Raw genomic sequence first — 14,770 nt, forward strand, 5'->3', positions numbered from 1 at the left:
TAATATCAGTGAGATGAATAGCTGGTTGCTTTTGTTGAAGTACTATTGACACTGCAATTCTATGCCTTGAATAACCTTAATAGATTTACTTCAATCCACACATTGAAATATAGCTAGAGCTTGATCATAAGGATAATGTACTAAATGTCATTGCTATATGTTGTAAACATAAGTGAATATTGCACTTTGAAATTAGTGGATTTAACCAATATAGTGGAGGGCGAGATAAAACATTGAAACTTACTGCAATTTTGAGAATGCACATAGTGTGTTGTAAAACACTATGCTGGTAGGATACTATTGGACAGGAACGCTGATGCTGGGACAGAGCCGGCTGTACTTTTTGTCCTTCAATGTCTGCAGTAAGATGCTGCAGATGTTCTACCAGTGCCATCTTCTTTGATGTGTAATGAGGCAGCAAGGCGAAAGCTGCGGACGCCAACAAGATTATCAAGCTCGTCAGGAAGGCTGGCTCCATCCTGGGGATGGAGTTGGATTCATGGGAGGTGGTCTTAGATGGGAGGATGCTCCTCAAACTGTGGAGCATCTTGGGCAATACAGCTCACCCCATCCATGACACGCAGGTCAACCTGAGGAGTACCTTCAACAACAGATTGCTTCCACCAAGATGCAGTACAGAACGATGTTTTGGGTTGTTCTATAAATGCTGCACGACTCATTGAATTTCTACAGCAGATTGTTTTTCTATGTCATTTACTTGGTTTTTCTCATTGGTACTTTTCCACAGACAGATATTAATACTAGTTCAATAATTGTAAGCCATTTGTAAATTATTACTTGATTTATTTCTGAATAAGGCATTACTGTCATTGCCTTTTAGGCATATCAACGAAGATAAAAGAAAAACTGAAGGTCAACGACAAATATTCGATGTTGTCTATGAAGTCGATGGTTGTCCCGTAAGTACATAGGATGTTGGTATGAATAAATGGGGCTCTATCTTGATTTATAATCTTTTGGAAGTATTTGAGATTTCATAATGATCCTTCTAACTTTTGACTAACTTGCAGTACATCAAATGCATATGTTCAAATCACAAAAAAAGTTTGAAAATTGGAGAAAACAAATCGGTTCGATCTGCCTACAAGTTCTATGAATAGTGATAATGGGAATGATTAGGAATGTGTCATTCTCAAATTTCGTGCATTTTTGTCAGCCACTTCAAAGACACAACCTTTTGATGTATGAATTCATTATAAGTAAAGTTTGTCTTCCAATTCTGTTCCGTGTGCTGGAATGATATGATTATGCTTTGAACCTGCCCAATTCAAGATTCATTATGATTTTTGAAGAATAGTCATGTTTGCCCTACTAAATATTCTCTTGTCCTTTGTGTAGGCCAATTTACTATCCTCTCACCGCAACCTTGTCCAGCGAGTGGAAACAGTTGTTCTGGATGATGAGTTATGTGATCGAGGGGAACAAGTCACTTTATTCCTATTTAATGACTGCCTGGAGGTAATAAAGCACATTTAAGATGATAAAAGACAGATCAGTTGATGGTTGCAAGTAGACTACCTGTTTAATGGTTGTTTGACAAGATTAACTTGCAAAATAAATTCAACATTCCCCATAGAAAGATAAAAAATGGATTGAATAAAACCTAACCATTTGGTTAGTCTGAAGAAGGATCTCAACCCGAAACATCGTCAATTCCTTCTCTCCATAGATGCTGCCCCACCCGCTGAGTTACTCCAACATTTTGTGTCTACCTTTGATTTTACCAGCATCTGCAGTTCTTAAACAACTAACCATTTGGTAATATTGTTTGTGGCAGATTTCACACAACTGGATACATAGCTTCATAACATTGCAATGTTTTATTTCTAGATAATTGATGGTTTTTTGATGGAATGCTAAACCACTCTGGAAATGAGTGGAAGCGTAATGGCAGAAGTAGACCATTATAAGCTTTGATGTTTTTGTGTATGGACTTGGAAAAATAAAGCTAGTATTGCAGTAGATTCAGTCACATGCATCCCTTGTTTTGGTTCATTTGCAGTCCATGTTTGGTTTTTACCCATGCAACTCTACACACATTTCCCCCCACCTCGTTTTTGACACAATACTGGCATTTTTTTACAGATAGCAAGAAAGCGCCATAAAATTAGTTCCTTCAAGAGTCCTCATGGACAAACACGCCCTCCTGCCTCCCTCAAACACATTGTGCTGATGCCTCTTTCGCAGATAAAAAAAGTATTGGATATCAAGGAGACTGAAGGTCAGTGCAATAAAAGTCAGGATTGCTGTTTGAAGACATTTTAAAATAAATTATTCCTCTATTTGGCTCTTCAGTTTATGTAAGCTGGTGAATTGCACATGCAAGTATTTTAATGATGTTGCATACAAATGTTATGTCTGGGTTAATTTGTTATTTATCATGTATGTATTTCCTTTAGAATTGTTCTTTTCAATAATGGTTCTTAAACTACAATTAAAATCTTTTGTTTCCTATTTGACGCAATGCTAAACCACACAATAAATGACAACGGGAAGCATCTTGGCAGAAGTAGATCACATTGAGTTTTTATACTCGAGTGTGGAAAGAGAAAAATAATGCATGTACAGCCACATCTTGTTTTGGTACATTTGCAGTCTGTACGGTTGGCACATGGTTGCAGAGGACAAGGCAAGCACACATTTTGATGCTGGATTCTTTGGTTTGTCGCATGCCGATGATTTTGTCCATTGTAACAGATGAAAGAGAGGGAGTTGACAATAAGCTTTATGATGACTTTCACTGTGACGGGCCCTTTGTAGTTGCTTTAATCACTTTTGATTTTCCCATTGTTTTGAGGCCAGGCTGTTAGAAATAGATTCTGTGATGGTCTATCCAACAGTCATTGGCATCCTCATGTTTGGGTGATGTAGAAATCTGTGGTGTTGTTTCTAGCAGATGCCAGTGAATGGATCATGCACCTGCATGTTATTGGCAGAGTTATGGTGTGTGCAATGTTCTGTGTATTCTTTATCAGGCCGACAACCTTGAAGTTGGCTTTCCCTGCTTCCTCGCTAATCAAATCTTTGGGTTTTCTGTTTCTGACTTCCTGCTGTCTGGACATGGCGCTCCCTCCCGCCCAAAGGTTTTTCCATCCACTATATGATAGCGTCAGGGAAAGGAAGAGGCAGTAATGTCTGATTCATGTTCATAACTCCCTGCTCTACTCTTTACTACAGCAGTTTGCCTAAGCACAACTCCAATGCCATTTATAAATTCACTAATTACATCTCTTGGTGGTGATGAGTTGGTGTACAGGAGAGAGACAGAACACCCAGTTCAGTGGTGCCATTAGAATGAGTGACATGCCTAATCTCTTAAGTTTAAAGAGGAACTAGACCAAGTGCAGACCCGTTGGATCTGCTCACTCAACGCGAGATTCCACCACTCACCCATTTCCCCAACGCAAGCCGTTCCACCAACGCAATATTGCACCACTCACGCGCAGCCCCCAACTGCGCAGGCGCGGCTCATTTCTCCTCGTCTCACAGCACTCCCTCCTCCTCCTCCTCTTCACCCTCCCTCTTCAATCCCTAGAGAGGGAGGGATGGTAGAGAGGGAGGGAGGGGGGGTAGTTAGGGTGGGTGTAAGGATAGATAGGGAGGGGGACATCTCCCTTCCCCCCCCCCCCCCCCCCCCCAATCTCCCTCTACCACCCCATCTCCCTCATCCTCCTCCTCTCACTCCTATTCCCTGCCCCAGGACCTACCCAGGTCGTAGAGCAGCGCTAGGGCCTGGAACTCGACCTGATTCTCGTGCCCGGCCCTGTCTGTAGACTCCAGCCATCAGCTTGGGTGCCGGCAGCCGCCGCCACTCCTCGTTAACTGCAAACGCTGGAGTGCCCCTCCCTCCCGGAGTGTCCTGTCCTGCCTTGCGACACTCGTTTCTTTCCCCGAAATTGGTAATTTTTCAGGCTGTTTTCAAAACTTTAAACGGTTATTAACTTCGAAAATATAAGTGGGAATGCGTCGGGAAGATGTTTATCACCTTGACGGGAAAAATGTGAGTAGGATGTGTGAAAATGGGATGGATGTTGCCTAGCGTTTGGAAGAAAATAGGAATGAATCAGATATTCTCTCTCTCTCTCACACACACACACACACAAAACGAAGACTTAGTATTATAGAGATGTCAATGAACACTCTTGACGTACTTCCACTGATGGACAGTGTGGTTGCATCATGGCCTATTATGGCAATTCCAACATAAAGGAATGCAAGAGGCTGCAGAGAACTCAGCCCAGTAAATCACAGCACGTCACCCCGAACCCCACTATTGACTGCATCTAAATGAAGCATAACCTCAAGAAGGTGGCATCTGTCGTCTAGGATGCCACTCTATGGGCTGTGCCCCCTTGCTGCTACCATTGGGCAGGAGGTACTGAAGCCTGATGTCCCACACCACCAGGTTCGGGCACAGTTACTTTCCACTCAACCATCGGGTCTTGAACCAACCTGCCAATCCTTCCTAGATTATAGAATACCGTGGATCTTCTCTGATGTTACCGTGGACTTGTTTTCAAATGGTGTATTTTTCCACTGATGTTTTACCTTTGCATTTATTTTCCTTTGTGTAATTTATTTGTGTTCACTGAGTTTATGGACTCTGAATTCTCTGCCTCAGAGGGCGGTGGAGGCATGTTCTCTGGATGCTTTCAAGAGAGAGCTAGATAGGGCTAAATAGCGGAGTCAGGGGATATGGGGAGAAGGCAGGAACGGGGTACTGATTGGGGATGATCAGCCATTGAATGTGAATGCTGGCTCTAAGAGCCAAATGGCCTGCTCCTGCACCTATTGTCTATTGAGTCTGTGCCAGTGATGCTGCCTCTGACAACCTTTTTACTGAGTGAATTGTACATTTCTGCAACAAGCTGCCAGAGGAAGCCATAGAAGCAGATATAGCTTCTTTCAAAAGATATTTTGACATGGATAATAAGGGTTTGGCGATATATGGGACTGGCTCAGTATGCCTACATGGTCGGCATGGGGATATGGGGCCGAAGAGAATATTTGTGTTTCTTTTAGCTCTGACTCTATGGATTTGTTAGCAATTTTTCAGTTTTGGGTGTGTCTTTGACTTTACAGCAAGAGTGATACTTTTGTTTTGAATGATGTGATTGCATTAATACTTTATGTTACAGGCCAATAATTAAAGCTTTTTACATGAACTTAAGAAACACAACATTCATTTTTTCATTGGCAGGACATCAGAGCAAATACTAGTGAACTAAGTTTATAAAATACTAGCCTCAAGTGGTTTACAACTATTAATTGAAGAACATATTTTCGATTAATGATGCTGAGATTTGTGATACATTAATTCATGATTATATGACAGATTGCCGCAGTGCCTTTGCCTTGCTGGTACGGCCTCCAACGGAACAATCAAATCTACTATTCAGTTTCCAATTAATTGTGGAAGAGCACAAGAAGGATGACTGGTTGAAGTTGCTTAGTCGACATGTGGCTAACACCATTTGCAAAGCAGATGCAGTAAGTTGTGCAAGACTTTGAATAATATATTTTGAGTGAAAGGGGGAAAATGATGTATCTTTTGTGTTGGGCACACTAACTTGTATACATGGAAGATGATTACCAGCTTCAATCACGTTGTTATTCTTTTAGTTAAATTCATTCTCTCCTACCCCACCGTCTATTACTCCAAAGTACTTTACTTTTTTCTGTGTAAACATCTATTTGTAAAGCTGATTGTAATCCTGTCAGATTCTTTATTCCGTTTCATATAATTTAAGTGTTTGTACCCTTAATTTATAATCTCTTATACTCATTTTAAACTCCTGTTCTAAATCTTGCTATTTCCTAGGACCTTTTTACTTGTGTAGACACAATTTGCTCATTTCTACTCTTCATTCCCAAACCACATTGATTCATTAACCTGTACCTCTAATTTCCTTCTCAACATTTGCTTGTATTGCATCATTATTTACTTACATACCTGATTTAATTGATTTGTTTATCCTAGGAAAATATTATTTTTAATACTGACCCGGAAATTTTGGAAGTCAACACAAAAGATATGGACAGCACATTAAGCAAAGCATCAAGAGCATTTAAGAAGACATCAAAGAAGGCATGTCAATTTGATGTGTTTCAACCTGGGCAGAATTATGCCAGACTGGTAGTTTTCAATCTCAAACCTAAAAGTGTACTGCTGAGTTACTGATTTCAAATGGGCCCCTTTCAATTTGTGTTAATTTAACCCAATTGAGTTGTTAATATGAATAACATAGGAAAGAGTGCAAATAAGATTTACAAAGATTTAGCCAGGATTTGAGGGACCTGAGGGTGATCTTATAGAGGTGTATAAGATCATGAGGAGAATAGAGGGTGAATGCATATTTTACCCAGAGTAGGGAATCAAGAACCAGAGGACATAGTTTTTAAGGTGAGAGAACAAATAGGAACCTAAGGTGTTTTTTCCACATAGCAGGTGATAGTATATAGAGCCAGCTGCCAGAGGAGGTAGTTGAGGCAGGTACAACAATTAAAGATATTTGGATAGGTACGTAAATAAGAGAGGTTTCGAGTGATATGGGTCAAATGTGGGCAGGTGGTATTAGTGTAGGTAGAACATCTTGGGTGGCATAGGCAGGTTGGTCCTAAGGTTCTGTTTCTGTTTTCTATTATTCTATGACTCTAAATATTATAATACTGGATTGATCCATTTCTGAAACGGTACATTAACATATTGAGAATAAGACTTCAGGAGTACTATATCCATAAAATTAATGACGGATTCCCCAATTTCTTGTGCAGTATTCAAACCCTTTTAAGTAAGATTTTTTGTAAATTTGTCTTTTCAATTATTTTGTGCGCTATCCTACTTTCCCACCCTGCTCTAAAACAAAGCAAGTGGTTCTAAGTATTTCACAACTTGATTGCAAAAATGAACTTAAGTTACAGGGGGATCACATGAATATCCTGTATCATCTTTATTGGTTTAATATGAGTATGTAACTGGTCAAAAACGTTTTTTCATGGGTTTGTGTCATGTGTTAAGTTTCATTGCAAATCTTTATCTGTACCCAACCCTGTTGCTGAAACCTTTATAGTCACCAGATGTATACCCTATTCCCAACTTCCCAAACTGCCTCTCTCCTCTTCTTGCTGAACCATTAACCTTTTCCTGTTCTCAAAATCTGTTCGTTCAGCTGATGTCTCCTTTAAATGTTTCCTTTATAGCTAAACAGTTATTTCTTAACTCTACTACTGTTTAGTGATTATTTTTATAACAATTAATTTCATTGAAATGCATATCCAATGGTGTCATTTATTTCCCTAGGTTACACGAGCATTCTCATTTACTAAAACGCCAAAGAGAGTTCTACAGCAAGCTCTAATAGCTCACAGTACTCCAGATACAAAGAGCCCAAAAAGGAATGGAGCTCATTTGGGTAGCCGATGTACCAGCACCACCTCATTAGCGGTAAGTACAAAATGTACATATTTATAGTTTTTTGAGGCATAAATCAAATTAGAATTAAAATTGAATTGCTGCAAATCAGTGGTTCGGCTAAACAACTATGCATTATCAACGCTCGGTATTCACTTTTGATTTTAAACTGGCAATTTAATTTATAAACTGTTTAACTAGTTGCCTACCCAAAATGAATTTATTGTTTTAAACCCATTTCCCTTCTCCCATGCTTACTCTCTTCACTTATAATAGTTGTTGCTAATATGATCCATTGAATTGACGTTTGTCATGTCATTTAAAATATTAGATGTTTTAAGGTAGAAAATGCTACCTTTATTATATAGGCCGTGCTTATTTCCCACATTGGCTTTTAACTTGAAGCACCTCCATTTTTGTACATTATACATTTTCTTGCCTTGTCTTACTGTAATGTAGTGGTCTTCCTATATTTAGATTTCTTGTTCTTCATCCACACTTGGTCTCAGTGACTCAGTGATGTCGGCAAACAATATAACTGTACAACGCTCCAGCTCACTAGATGGTGCACCTATTGGTCGTAGACCTCGAAATATACTGCATCCATCCTCGTCAAGACAGCCCCGTTTCTATCATGTGGACAGTGAGTCTTGCTGTAGTTTCAACATTTTTTTAATCTCCACAACTCACCTAATTAAGTCATCTCTAATATTAAAGTCACTGATAAACTATTTGGTGCTCATAATTATTTAATATAGATAAACTGGTGTTTAAAGTGGTACCAATACCATTCATTCCTTTCATTTTGTGTTTATTGCCTGGGAGTTGATGGGTTCAAAATGACACAACGGTTCTAGATTTTCTGTTAATGTGGGTAAGAATTATTATCACAAACACTAACTTTTTCACTTGTCAGTTATGGGTGTTGCTAATTTGGGCTGACAAAAACTATTCTGTGTGGATCAAGAAGAAGATTTCTGAGTAGCTGTGCAGGCTGTTAGAGGAACTTTCATTGGTGTTGTGAGTTCTGCTCTGCCAAGTTTGAAGTTGGGTAAAAAGGAATGTCACTCTGTAATCCTGCATAATCCTTGTGTTTAGCAGATAATTTTATCATGTAAAATATGTAAGAAAACTGCATATTAAATTTATTGGAGGAATTGTCTTGAAGGGCCTGCTTCTGTGCTGTATGACTGACTCTTAGTGTTGGGATGGTGTGAGCCCCATGAATTTTCTGAGTCATTATATTAGAGAAATGTCAACTGACTTTTTTTTTCTTGTATCCAGGCTATGCAGTCACCTTCATTAGTGAGTCTACCAGCAATGTTTGAAAAAAGGTACCATACATTCAGTCGATCAACAACTCATCTGATCTAGAATCTGTATTTTGATCAATTGTAATCATTGATATTTGAACTGATAAAGTAAATGGAATGTCAAATAATAGGAAGGTTGCATTGTTTTAAAGAAAAGGTAGCACTAATAACTCCACAAACTTTGTTTACCCTGAATCTGGAAATTGTTTGACTGGCTGTATGTACACTATAATTGAACGATTTATTTTGTTCGCTATATTTCCTATTTGTCTGTACATTTTTGTACAAGTTTATTTATTTCTTGGCTTTCGTTGCCTTTTTAACAGAACACTCAAGTCCTTTTATGCACTGAATTAAACTGACATGCTCCTGTTAGGTGAAGAGAGGCCATTTTAACCTAACATAGGGTAAATAATGGCAGGATTAGGTGGGAAATGGACGGATCCGGTGGAAAACTGACCAATATAATTCCCATTGGACAAAATGTAAAGTAAGAAACGTGATCCAATCGGTTTGTTAACTTGCATTCTCTATCATTGCTGGGCATTTAATTGAAATCCATCATCTCTAGGACACAGCATTTTTTTTTTACACAAAACCTAAATGTTAGCTACTCGCAAGGACGGTTTACTTTAAACAATACCTTCAAATTGCATTTCTCCATTAAACTGGAATTATTCATGGGGGAAAAATGTAACACTTGGTATTTGGCCAATATTAAGATTGTCTTTTGAATTGCTGAAGTTGATGACAATCATCTGGATTTTCCCAAAGTTTAAAAATTGAGTTCACTGAGATTATGATTTTAATTGTAATTGTATAAAACATTATTTACTCAATTTTAAGGGATGATTCCAAGGTTATAATCTTGACTTTTCTGGTGTGCTCCATTTATTAAAAACTAAGCTACATTTCCTATAAATATTTATCTTGCATCTGTTAAACAATGACCTTCAGTGCAGAGTTAAGTGCTATGGTGTTTATATGAATATTTCTATGCCTTGACTATTATTAGATGTTCATATTAGGGATTGCTCATTATGGGCACTTTCCTTTGTACTATATTTTTGCGGGGGTAGGGGAGGAAAAATCTGTCTTGTTTGTTCTACATGTCTATCAACCGTTTAAGTATTCTCGGCAAAATAATCGAAGCTGCTAAATGAAGGATATATTAATTTTTTGTAGATAACTATTAGACTGTATAGTTTCATTTACACATCTAGATACAAATAAACATGTTTTCAGAAATAAGTCTGTTCAATGTGAATTATTCAAGAGTTGATCTTGAGTCTGTTTAGCTTTTCAAGTCCAGGGACCAACCCACGTTCATGACTGATTTATTGGATTTAATTTATGGTAAGAATATTATTTAGATTCTAGAGGGAGAAAGAGGCGACTGGCTGACAAGGGAAGTCAAGGACAGTATAAAACTAAAAGAGAAGGCGTATAACAGCAAAGATTAATGGGAAGTCAGAGGTTTGGGAAGATTTTAAAGAACAACAGAAGGTAACTAAAGAGGCAATACGGGGAGACAAGATGAAATATGAAGGTAACCTAGCCAATAATATAAAAGAGGATCGTAAGAGTTTCTTCAGTTATATAAAGAGTAAGAAAGAGGCAAGCGTGGAATTGGACCGCTGGAGAATGATGCAGGAGAAGTGATAATGGGGAATAAAGAAATGGCAGGGGAGTTCAATAACTTTTTTACAGTGGAAGACAGCAGTGACGTGCCTGAAATTTAAGAGAGACAGGAGGTGGAAGTGATTTACTAGGGAGAAGGTGCTTGGGAAGCTGAAAGGGCTGATGGTGGATGTCACCTGGACCAGGTGGACTGCATCCTAGGGTTCTCAAAGAGTTTGACAGTGAAATTTCAAGAATCATTAGAGATAGGGGAGGTCCCAATTGATTGGAAAATTGCCAATATTGCCCCGTTGCACAAGAAAGGAGCAAAGCACAATAGGCTGGTTAGTCTGAGTACGGTGGTTGGTAAGATTAAGTCCATTATAAAGGATGCGGTTACGGAGTACTTTGTTCGCGATAAAGTGGGCCAAAGTCAGCATTGCTTTGTGAAGGGGAGATCTTGCTTGATAAATTTTCTGGAATTCTATGAAGAAGTAAATAGCAGGACAGACAAAGGAGAGTCAGATGTTGTTTACTTAGATTTTCAGAAAGCCTTTGATAAGGTGCCACACCTTAGTCTGCTTAGGAAGGTGAGAGTCCACGGTATCAAAGGGCAGATACAAGCATGGAAGCTGGATGGCAGAAGACGAAGAGTGGCAATAAAGGGAGCTTTTTCTGGTTGGCTGCCAGTGATTAGCGGAGCTCCGCAGGGGTTCGCTACTCTTCACGTTGTATATTAATGATTTGGACCAGGGGATTGAAGGCTTTGTGGCTAATTTTGCGGATGATACGGAAATGGGTGCAAGGCAGGTGGTGTGGAGAAAGCAGGGACTCTGCAGAAGGACTTGGACAGTTGGGAGATTGGGCAGTGAAGTGGCAGATGGAATATAGTGTGGCAAAGTGTGGAGTCATGCGTTTTGGTAAGAATAAAGGCGTTGACTATTTTCTAATTGGGCAGCGAATCCAGAAATCAGAGGTGTAAAGAGAGATGTGAGTGCTGATGCAGGATTCCCAAAAAGATAATCTGGGGCAAGTTGAATCAGTAGTAAAGAAAACAAACTCAATGCTCGCATTTATTTCAAGAGAGCTTGTATACAAAACGGATGTAATGCTGAGGCTTTATAAGGTGCTGGTAAGGCTGCATTTGGAATATTGGGAGCAATCTTGAGCACCGTATCTGAGGATAGATGTGCTGGTTCTGGAGAGGGTCCAGAGGAGGTTTACAAGATTGATCCCAGGAATAAGCAGGTTAACCTAAGATGAGCGTTTGTCGGCACTGGGCCTGTACTGGCTGGAGTTTAGAAGAATGAGGGGGGACCTCATTGAAGCATACAGAATAGTGAAAAGCTTGGATGGAATGAATGTTTCCAATAGTCTCAGAATTAAAGGACGTTCTTTTAGGAAGGAAATGAGGAGAAATTTATTTAGTCAGAGGGTGGTGAATCTGGAATTCAGGCTGTGGAGACAAGTTAGTGGATATTTTTAAGACTGAGATAGATAGATTCTTGATTAGTACAGGTGTCAGGTTATGGGGAGAAGGCAGGATGATGGGATTAGATGGGAGAGATAGATCAGCCATGATTGAATGGCAGAGTAGACTTAATGGGCCAAACAGTCTAATTCTACTTACTGCACACCTTCTGTGATCCCCCCTGCCCTCCAACTGTACGACCATACCCTTACCCAGACTCCCGGTGGCTCAGCACCTCAACTCCCCCTCCCATTCCCAATCCGACCTATCTGTCCTGGGTCTCCTCCATCGCCAGAGTGAGCAACAGCGGAAATTGGAGGAACAGCACCTCATATTCCGTCTGGGGTCCTTGCGTCCTTATGGCATTAACATTGAATTCTCCCAATTTGGCTAGCCCGTGCTGTCTCCTCCCCTTCCTTAACCCTCTAGCTGTCTCCTCCCACCCTCCCATCCGCCCGCCCTCGGGCTCCTCCTCCTCCTCCCTTTTTCCTTCTTTCTTTCCCCACCCCCCATCAGTCTGAAGAAGGGGTTCGGCCCGAAACGTCGCCTATTTCCTTCGCTCCATAGATGCTGCTGCACCCGCTGAGTTTCCCCAGCAATTTTGTGTACCTCCAGTCTAATTCTACTATCACTTATGGCCTACTTTTGTATTAAAATGTATCTTTTAGGTAATAGTGAGGGATGGAATAGCAGAATATATTCCTCAAACATCTCTACCATAACTACATAGGCACAAAGTGCTGGAGTAACTCAGGCAGGAAGGAACGGGTGTCGTTTAGGGTCGAGACCCCTCTTCAGATCCATTCCTTCTCTCCAGAGATGCTGCCTGTGTTACTCCTGCATTTTGTGTCTATTTGTGGTTTAATAATAATAATACATTTTATTTATGGGCGCCTTTCAAGTCTCAAGGACACCTTACAGAATTTAACAAGAGTAAAAAACATATAATCGGAGTAAAATAAATAATAAAGACATCACCAATACACAAATTAAAGACAGAATTCGATCCAAAGACAAAAGAAAAATCAAAAACACAATGTGAAAGAGCAGCGGCAGCTAAACTGCGCCAGCGTACACTCTCCCTACCGACAGCCATCTTGGACACAAACTAAAATAATCACTTACACACAAAAACATCCCCCCACAATGGTTACCACTGTGGGGGAAGGCACAATGTCCAGTCCCCATCCCCAGTTCTCCCAAAGTCAGGCCTATTGAGGCCTCCGCCATTGTCTCTACAGAGGCCCGATGTTCCTGGCCGTTCTCGCCGGGTGCTGTTGCCCCGGCGTCGGGAGAGTCCTCTCAGCGGCTGGGCCACCTGGAACGGCCACTTCCTTATCGGAGACCGCGGCTTCCGAAGCCGACAAGGCCGCGCCGGTTTGGAGCTCCCAGGCTCCCGATGTTGAAGTCGGCGCCGCTCCGCAGACTCGCAGCCCGGAGGTGTTGAACTCGGCGGTCACAGCTCACCGGAGCTCCAGCGCGGCGACCCAGGCAAGGCATCGCCCGCTCCGCTCCGCAATAGCGCTCCAGCACTGTGCCGCCACGGAAGCCGAGGTGCTGGGCGGTCCCCGCCAGGAAACGGCGCTCCACGCCCGCTGGTAGGCCACGAGGACGGGTCGACGGGACAGCCCGGAGAAAAAGCTGCCCACCGACCAGGTAGGGACCTAGAAATATAGTTACCCCCTTCCCCCCACATTAAAAAGTCTATTTCTCCAAAGCACAGGACTCACTAGAACTACAAAAAAAAAGTGAATTAAACGGACGGCTGCTGGTTAGCAGCCGTTCCCCAAGATGGCTCCTCCTCTATGCTTAAACCAGCATCTGCAGTTCCTTCCTACACATCTCTACTGTAACCTTGTGTAATCGGTTGCCTGCAAATGTGTGATATGTGAAAAGAAAGAGATTAGTTAAAACAAATGTAGGTCCCTTGCAGTCAGAAACAGGTGAGTTGATCATGGGGAACAAGGATATGGCGGACCAATTGAATAACTACTTTGGTTCCGTCTTCACTAAGGAAGACATAAATAATCTGCCGGAAATAGCAGGGGACCGCGGGTCAAAGGAGTTGGAGGAATTGAGTGAAATCCAGGTTAGCCGGGAAGTGGTGTTGGGTAAATTGAATGGATTAAAGGCCGATAAATCCCCAGGGCCAGATAGGCTGCATCCCAGAGTACTTAAGGAAGTAGCTCCAGAAATAGTGGATGCATTAGTAATAATCTTTCAAAACTCTTTAGATTCTGGAGTAGTTCCTGAGGATTGGCGGGTAGCAAACGTAACCCCACTTTTTAAGAAGGGAGGGAGAGAAAAAACGGGGAATTACAGACCAGTTAGTCTAACATCGGTAGTGGGGAAACTGCTAGAGTCAGTTATTAAAGATGGGATAGCAGCACATTTGGAAAGTGGTGAAATCATTGGACAAAGTCAGCATGGATTTACAAAAGGTAAATCATGTCTGACGAATCTTATAGACTTTTTCGAGGATGTAACTAGTAGCATGGATAGGGGAGAACCAGTGGATGTGGTGTATCTGGACTTCCAGAAGGCTTTCGACAAGGTCCCACATAAGAGATTAGTTTACAAACTTAAAGCACACGGCATTGGGGGTTCAGTATTGATGTGGATAGAGAACTGGCTGGCAAACAGGAAGCAAAGAGTAGGAGTAAACGGGTCCTTTTCACAATGGCAGGCAGTGACTAGTGGGGTACCGCAAGGCTCAGTGCTGGGACCCCAGCTATTTACAATATATATTAATGATCTGGATGAGGGAATTGAAGGCAATATCTCCAAGTTTGCGGATGACACTAAGCTGGGGGGCAGTGTTAGCTGTGAGGAGGATGCTAGGAGACTGCAAGGTGACTTGGATAGGCTGGGTGAGTGGGCAAATGTTTGGCAGATGCAGTATAATGTGGATACATGTGAGGTTATCCATTTTGG

At 41.1% G+C, this 14,770-nt stretch overlaps 1 protein-coding gene across 4 annotated transcripts in view; it reads left to right on the forward strand.

Annotated features, from left to right (window-relative positions):
* Positions 1 to 9,996, forward strand: part of ect2 (epithelial cell transforming 2) — a 48,321-nt gene extending 38,325 nt beyond the window's left edge. For 2 of the 4 annotated variants that reach the window (XM_033031256.1, XM_033031258.1), the window contains 7 exons: positions 842 to 920; positions 1,360 to 1,479; positions 2,107 to 2,242; positions 5,357 to 5,511; positions 6,002 to 6,109; positions 7,322 to 7,465; positions 8,717 to 9,996. In XM_033031256.1, coding sequence (XP_032887147.1) covers positions 842 to 920; positions 1,360 to 1,479; positions 2,107 to 2,242; positions 5,357 to 5,511; positions 6,002 to 6,109; positions 7,322 to 7,465; positions 8,717 to 8,806 — 832 coding nt within the window. In that variant the 3' untranslated portion in view covers positions 8,807 to 9,996. The other 2 variants (XM_033031254.1, XM_033031255.1) reach the window with 2 other exon arrangements.
* The last annotated feature ends 4,774 nt before the right edge of the window (positions 9,997 to 14,770 follow it).

This window comes from Amblyraja radiata, chromosome 13, assembly GCF_010909765.2.
Source record: "Amblyraja radiata isolate CabotCenter1 chromosome 13, sAmbRad1.1.pri, whole genome shotgun sequence".
NCBI lineage: Eukaryota > Metazoa > Chordata > Chondrichthyes > Rajiformes > Rajidae > Amblyraja > Amblyraja radiata.